The sequence below is a fragment of the Apteryx rowi genome, unplaced genomic scaffold (genome assembly GCF_003343035.1).
Source record: "Apteryx rowi isolate R43461 unplaced genomic scaffold, aptRow1 scaffold_1477, whole genome shotgun sequence".
Classification (NCBI taxonomy): Eukaryota; Metazoa; Chordata; class Aves; order Apterygiformes; family Apterygidae; genus Apteryx; species Apteryx rowi.
In genome coordinates this window covers 31,610-38,474 of record NW_020447727.1, presented here as the reverse complement: position 1 = coordinate 38,474, position 6,865 = coordinate 31,610, and the positions used below count along the sequence as shown (strand labels likewise).

Below are 6,865 nucleotides of genomic sequence, written 5' to 3'. Positions count from 1 at the left end.
GGTGCTGGCGGCCGCGCAGGCCGCCGCCGCCCCGGTGCGGCTTTCCTGGGGCGGCCCCGCAGGTGAGACCGGCCCTGGGGCCGCGCACGTGCGGCTGCCGGCTCGGTAACCCCTCCCGCCCCGGGGGGGGGGGGGCCGCTCCGCTTACCGGACCGGTAACTCCCGGTGTGGGGCCGCCCCCGTCCCCCGGCCCGGTAACCTCCTCCCTCACATGGGCTCCCCCATGCACAGCCCGGTAGACCCCCTTCCCTCCATGGGACCCCCCGGTGCACCGGCTCCGGTAACCCCCAGCACGCACCGGCCCTGCGCCCCCTCTCCGTGCGGGGCCTCCTCTCCGTAGCAGTCCCCGTGCCCGGACCGGTAACCACCCCCAACCCCGTGAACCCCCCCCTCCCGGTACCTCCTCCCCCCCCTCGCCTGCCCCGGGTCTCGGCCTGCCCCTAACGGCCCCCTCCTCTCCCACAGAGCAGCCGCTCTCGCCGCTGAGCCGCCCGTGGGTGCCCACCCTGGAGCTGGACAGCGGCACCGTCCTCTTCTCCCCCAACGCCATCTGCCAGTGAGTGTGTGTCGCCGGGGCGCGTGCCGGGGATCCCGGGCCCGGGGCACATCCCAGCGCTGCCCGTCCCGGAGGAGACGCCGCGGTGGGTGCGCAGGGTTTGGGAGCCGAGACCTGCTGCCTCCAGCTCTCCCCTCCCGCAGGTACTTCTTCCTGGCGAGTGGAGAGGAGCCGACCGACCTCACCAACCAGTGGCTCGAATGGGAAGCCACCGAGCTGCAGGTGAGTGTCTTGGGCACAGCTCGGCTGTCGCAGCAGGGCTGGGACGCGGTCCCGGCCTGCCTGACGCCGTCCCTCTGTCTGCCTGTCCCCAGCCCGCCGTCTTGGCAGCCTTGTACGCCCAGCTGGTGCAAGGGAAGAAGGGAGCGGAGGCGGTGGCGGCCCTGGGGAAGTTGCTGACCTACATCGACCAGAGCCTGTCCAGGAGGGGCACTGCCTTCCTCGCCGGGGTGAGCGGGGCCCTGGGGTGGCTGCGGGGAGGAGATGGTCCCTCGTCCCTGGGGAAACGGGCTCTCTGCTGCCGCCCCTGAGGTGGGGCTTCACGGTGAAGATCCGAGGCTGCTTTTGAGGTTCCCCCGGAAGGCTGCCCCAAGGCCTGACTCCGCTTTTTGCACTCAGGATGCCAAGTCTGTTGCCGACGTGGTTGTGTGGGGCGCCCTGTTCCCCGTCCTGCAGGACGAGTCCAGCCTGCCAGGTAAGAGCCAGATGGGGCTGCCGAGGGGGGATGTTTTCTGGGCCCCCACGGCTCTAACAACTGCCCTCTCTCTCCAAGACGAGCTCAAGGCGCTGAGGACCTGGTTCCAGAGCATGAGCCTCTCGGAGGCCTGCAGGAAAGCTGCCGACTCGGTGCTGGTGCCCAAGGGGCTGCTGGAGTTCAAGTCCTACCTGCAGAAGCAGCCTCCGCCCTGCCTGGCCGTGGAGAGACCCACCAGTAACGAGCCCGAGGTGCGACGCCAGCCCTCGTGGTGCTGCGGCCCACAGGCACGCGGACCCTGGCCGGGATGAGCTGCCCTCTTGCTCACCAGCCACCTTCTCTCAAGGAGGAAGAAGCTTCCGAGCACGCCCTGACAGAGGAAGAAATTGGGGCCGCCGCGGATGCCTGGGCCCGCGGCGCTGCGGCACTGCCCAAGCCTTGGCAGCCTCAGAAACCTGTGTGAGTCCCAAGGCGATGCCAGGGCTGGGCTGTCCCAGGTCTCCAAGGAGTCCTGGAGAGGGTTCCCAGGCTGCTGCTGCTCCGTCCTGGGGTGGGGTGGCCCCGCTGCCCTTGGTGCCCTCCCTGACTGCCCCTCTCCGTGCCAGGCTGCCCGTGGAGGGCATGAGGAACGTCCTGATCACCAGCGCCCTGCCCTACGTGAACAACGTGCCCCACCTCGGCAACATCATTGGCTGCGTCCTCAGTGCCGACACGTTTGCCAGGTGAGACCCTGGCCGGGGGGAGGCTCCTGGGGGCCCGTCACGGGGGGGGGGGGGCTGTGCTGCCCCCCAGGCCTGCACGGGCGTCACAGGCCCCTGCCCGCAGGTACTGCCGCCTGCGCAACTGGAACACGCTGTACGTGTGTGGCACGGACGAGTACGGCACAGCCACGGAGACCAAGGCGGTGGAGGAGGGGCTGACGCCCCAGGAGATCTGCGACAAGTACAACGCCATCCACGCCGACATCTACCGCTGGTTCGACATTTCCTTCGACTACTTTGGCCGCACCACCACGCCTCACCAGACCACGTGAGCGTCCCCTGGGGGCGCGCGTAGAGGGGCTGGCACAGGGGGTATGTGCTCTCTGGGGTCTCCTGGCTGATGGGCGTTGTTCCCCTCCTCTTTCTCTCCTTCCCTGGCCCCCAGGATTGCCCAGGACATCTTCCAGCGCCTGCTGGCCCGCGGTTTCCTGCTGCAGGACACTGTGGAGCAGCTGCGGTGCGAGGGATGCCAGCGGTTCCTGGCTGACCGCTTTGTGGAGGGCATCTGCCCTTTCTGCAGCTATGAGGAGGCCCGGGGGGACCAGTGCGACAAATGCGGCAAACTCATCAATGCCGTGGAGCTGAAGGTGGGACGGGAACCCGCCGGAGACCCCCTGGCCCTGTCTGGGATGCTCCAGCCTTGTCCTGCRCCTGCTGTGACACGCGTTTCTCCACCCGACAGAGGCCGCAGTGCAAGCTGTGCAGGGGCATCCCTGTGGTGAGACCCACGCAGCACCTCTTCCTGGACCTGCCCAAGGCAAGCGTTGTCCCTGGGGGCGCGGGGAGGGGACGGGGCTGTCCCTGGCGCTGCTGACCGTCCTGGCGTGTCCCCCGCAGCTGGAGGAGCRGCTGGAGCTGTGGCTGGAGCAGTCCTGGACCAAGGGGGACTGGACGGCCAACGCCCGTTACATCACCCGCTCCTGGATCCGGGACGGGCTCAAACCCCGTTGCATCACCCGCGACCTCAAGTGGGGCACGCCTGTGCCCCTCGACGGCTTCCGTGACAAGGTGGCTCCCTGGCCGCAGGGTCTGTCCCCGGGTGGCCATTTCAGGCCTCATCCTGCCCTGCCTGGGTGTCCCTTGCTCACGTATCGCCCCCCATTAGGTGTTCTACGTGTGGTTCGATGCTCCCATCGGCTACTTGTCCATTACGGCCAACTACACTGACCAGTGGGAGCGGTGGTGGAAGAACCCGCAGCAGGTGAGAGCCTGGCGCTGCTGCGGGGTGGGGACGGAGCCCGGATGCCTGGGTTCCCTCCCCAGCTCGTGGAAGGGGGGCGCCTGTTCACGTCCCCTCCCCTGTCCTTCAGGTTGAGCTGTACAACTTCATGGCCAAGGACAACGTCCCATTCCACAGTGTCGTCTTCCCCTGCTCGCTCCTGGGGGCTGATGACAACTACACCCTGGTGAACCACCTCATCGCCACAGGTACCGGCAGGTCCCTGCAGTTTGTCCCACGCAGGGACACACGGCCATGTTCCTTTCCCTGGCTTAGAAACCCTCTGGAGCTTGGTGTGGGGCTCTGACTGGGCTGCTCCCTGCCTGGGAGGAGGCCTGATCCATGCCTGGGCCCCCCGGGGGTCTCTCCTGCTTCCCCAGAGTACCTGAACTACGAGGACGGGAAGTTCTCCAAGAGCCGGGGCGTGGGGGTGTTTGGGGATATGGCCAAGGACACGGGCATCCCTGCGGACATCTGGCGCTTCTACCTGCTGTACCTGCGGCCCGAGGGGCAGGACAGCGCCTTCTCCTGGAGTGACCTCATGCTCAAGAACAACTCGGAGCTGCTGAACAACCTGGGCAACTTCATCAACAGGTACCGAGGTGCCCCGGAGGTGGCACGGGGCCGGGGACCGTCCCTGTCCCCAGGCTGTGCTCATTCCTGCCCCTCTGCCCCCAGAGCCGGGATGTTCGTGTGCAAGTTCTTCGGCGGCACCGTCCCCGCCATGGTCCTGATGCCGGATGACAAGCGGCTCTTGGCCCGCGTCACCCTGGAGCTGCACCAGTACCACCAGCTGCTGGAGAAAGTCCGGTGTGTGGCTGGGGGAGGCAGGACGGCCCACGGGGGGGAGCGCTGTCCCCCCCGCAGCTGCTCAGCCTCCCTCTGCCCCCCCAGCATCCGCGACGCCCTGCGCTGCATCCTCAGCATCTCCCGCCATGGCAATCAGTACATCCAGGTGAACGAGCCCTGGAAGCGGATCAAGGGAGATGAAGAGGACAGGTAGGGGGAAGACACGGGGCCGGGCACGGGGGGCTCAGGCCCGGGAGCCGGCGCTGACGGAGGGTTCCCTGCCCGGCAGGCAGCGCGCGGGCACGGTGACAGGCGTGGCAGTGAACATGGCCTCCCTGCTGGCCGTCATGGTGCAGCCCTACATGCCCAGCGTCAGCGCGGCCATCCAGGCGCAGCTCTGCATCCCGCCGGAATGCTTCGTCCTGGGCCATGACTTCACCTGCACCCTGCCCGCTGGGCACCGCGTGGGCACGGTAGGTGGAGGGGGACACGGGCTGCGCCCCCCCCCGGCACCGCAGGTAGGGCCTGAGCCCTTCTCTCCCTGTCCCCAGGTGAGCCCCCTTTTCCAGAAGCTGGAGCATGACCAGATTGAAGCACTGCGCAAGCGATTCGGGGGAGGGCAGGTGAGTGGGGGCTCTGGCGCCCCCGGCTCAGCTCCCTCCTCGCTCCTCTGCTTTTCCTCTCTGTCCCTCTTCACTTGCTGCCTTTTCTCTTCCTTTCCCAGCCTGAAGACCTCACTCTAGTGCCCCAGGTAACTCCCTGGCGCAGCTGTGACCCCCCCAGCACCAGGCACGGTGGGGAGCCCCAGAGCTCTGCCCCCAGCTCACCCCTTCGTATCTTTTCACAGGCCAAACCGACCCCCCCAGCTTCAGGGTCCCCTCCAGCTCCGGCCTCAGGGACTCCCCCAGCTCCAGGTGACCCCCAGCTGATCCAGGAGCTGACGGAGCAGGTGGCCAAGCAGGTCAGTGTGAGGGAGCTGCCCCATCTCACCCCCCCTGCTCCTTCTCTCACCCCCTGGGCTCCCATCTCACCCCCCCCGCTTGCCCCAGGGCAACCACGTGCGGCAGCTGAAGGCCAGCAAGGCGGAGAAGGTGCTGGTGGACGCAGAGGTGGCCAAACTGCTGGAGCTGAAGAAGCAGCTGGCGCTGGCTGAGGGCAAGAGCCCTGAAGTCCCTGTGCCCAAGGGGAAGCGGAAGAAGTAGCCCTGGCACCCAGGTTCCCCGTGCCAGGCTGGGGGCGGCCCCCGGTGCCGGCCAGAGACCAGACTGAGCCGCACTGGGGGTTACATGTGTGTAATAAAATGCAAGAACTGTACAATGACGCATGGAAGCTGTGCCCTCCCAACGGCATCAGTCTGTGCCGGCTGGGCAGTGCCCCTCCAGTTCGTAGCTGCCCCCCCAAGTCCGTGGGGCAGCAGAGTCCTCAGCCCCGGTGCCGCATTGGCGCCTAGGTGCGGCGGAGGTTCACGATGCGGTCGATGAGGGCCGCCCGCGTGCGCTCCACTTCGGCGCTGAGCCGCTGGATCTCCTCCCGCAGCCGCTCGTTGTGGGCCGTCAGCTCCAGCACCCGCTGCTCGTTCGCTTGCTCTCGCTCCCGCCGCTTGGCCGGCTCCCGGCCCGTCGCCTCGCCGCCGTGCCTCTTCCTCTTCGCCCCGCGCCCCAGGGCTGCCCCCTCCTCATCCTCAGTGCCCGTCTGGGCCGGGGAGCTCCCGCTGGAGGCAGAGCCTGGTGGCGGCGCCGCCGGCTCCGTGCCCGCCGCACTCTCTGGCCCCAGCAGCTCCAGCAGCTCCGCGGCCAGGGCAGCGTCCAGCTCGCAGCCTGCCGCGCCGGCCCCATCCGCGCTCCACAGCAGGGCCGTGCTGTCGAGCGTGGCCAGCTCCGCCGGCCCCTCCTGCAGGGAGACGGGAGCAGCCAATCCCAGGTGGAGGGTGTCCCTCCCCTGCCCCGGCCCCGCCGGCCCCCTCCGCTCACCTGTTCGGCCCCCCGGGGCAGCAGGTGGTGCCCGCCGGGCTCGGCGGCCGCCAGCACCTCCTGCAGGTCCTGGTACCAGGCCTCCAGCTCCCAGCCCGGCAGGGCGCTGGGGCCGGCGGCTCCCGCCAAGGGCAGCGACTCGGCTGCCATCGTCACAACTGGGCCAGGCTGGATGTGCTGGGTGAGGGGGAAGAAGGGGGTTGAGCCCCGCCTGGACTCCGGTGGGGGGGGGGGGCTCCAAGGTGGTGCTCCCCCACCCCACAGCCCCCCCCTTACCTGCTCTCAGGTGTGGTGGTCTATGAAGACGCACTTTCTCCTTGATGCCTGGGGAGGGAGAGGGGCAGGATCAGAGGCGGTTTGGGGCCCCCACCTCACACCTGCTCCCTTGGTGCTGCCAGCCCCGGGGTGGGGTGGGGGTTTGCAGTGGGATTGGGGCTGCAGCAGTGCCACCGGCCGCACAGAGGGCACCTATAGCCCCCCCTCAACCCCCCCCATTCCTAGGGACCCAGGCGTCCGGACTCCACCCCCTCCCTCAGAGGGTTTGGGGGGGGGGGGTGACTCCACCATGGTCACCTACAGCCGTGTAGGGCAGAACCCCACAGAGCATAGATAGAGGTTCCATCCCCTATAGGGACATGGATGCTCTATAGCACCGTTGACCTTATAATGGGCACCCTCTTTGGGGCCAGGGACACTCTATGCGGTCAGGGACCCCCCCCGTGAGGTCAGGGACGCTCTACAGGGTCAGGGACCCCCTCTGTGGGGCCAGGGACGCTCTATAGGGCCCGGGACACGCCACAGGCGCCACCCCCCAGCGCTACAGGCCTCTGTGGGGCAGAGGGACCCTTCAAGGGCCGCCGCCGCCGCCGCCCCCTA

The 6,865-nt window shown here is 68.4% G+C and overlaps 2 protein-coding genes across 2 annotated transcripts; one reads left to right on the top strand and one right to left on the bottom strand.

Annotated features, from left to right (window-relative positions):
- Position 1: 1 nt before the first annotated feature.
- MARS (methionyl-tRNA synthetase) lies at positions 2–5,339 on the top strand (the record flags this gene model as incomplete). The annotated part of the gene is made up of 22 exons (XM_026058502.1): positions 2–62; positions 466–556; positions 700–778; positions 871–1,005; positions 1,175–1,250; positions 1,329–1,501; positions 1,597–1,709; positions 1,856–1,972; positions 2,076–2,279; positions 2,397–2,598; positions 2,694–2,768; positions 2,849–3,019; positions 3,117–3,212; positions 3,322–3,439; positions 3,611–3,824; positions 3,909–4,040; positions 4,125–4,229; positions 4,309–4,492; positions 4,571–4,642; positions 4,744–4,770; positions 4,867–4,980; positions 5,069–5,339. Coding segments are annotated over 22 exons (2,712 nt in total), but the record flags the coding sequence as incomplete, so codon positions are not given.
- On the bottom strand, positions 5,296–6,458 carry DDIT3 (DNA damage inducible transcript 3). The gene is made up of 3 exons (XM_026058503.1): positions 6,266–6,458; positions 5,990–6,166; positions 5,296–5,909 (listed from the first exon to the last, which is right to left on the bottom strand). The coding sequence occupies exons 2-3, from the start codon at positions 6,137–6,139 to the stop codon at positions 5,466–5,468; spliced, it is 594 nt and encodes a 197-aa protein (XP_025914288.1). The 5' UTR covers positions 6,140–6,166; positions 6,266–6,458; the 3' UTR covers positions 5,296–5,465.
- Between the last annotated feature and the right edge of the window lie 407 nt (positions 6,459–6,865).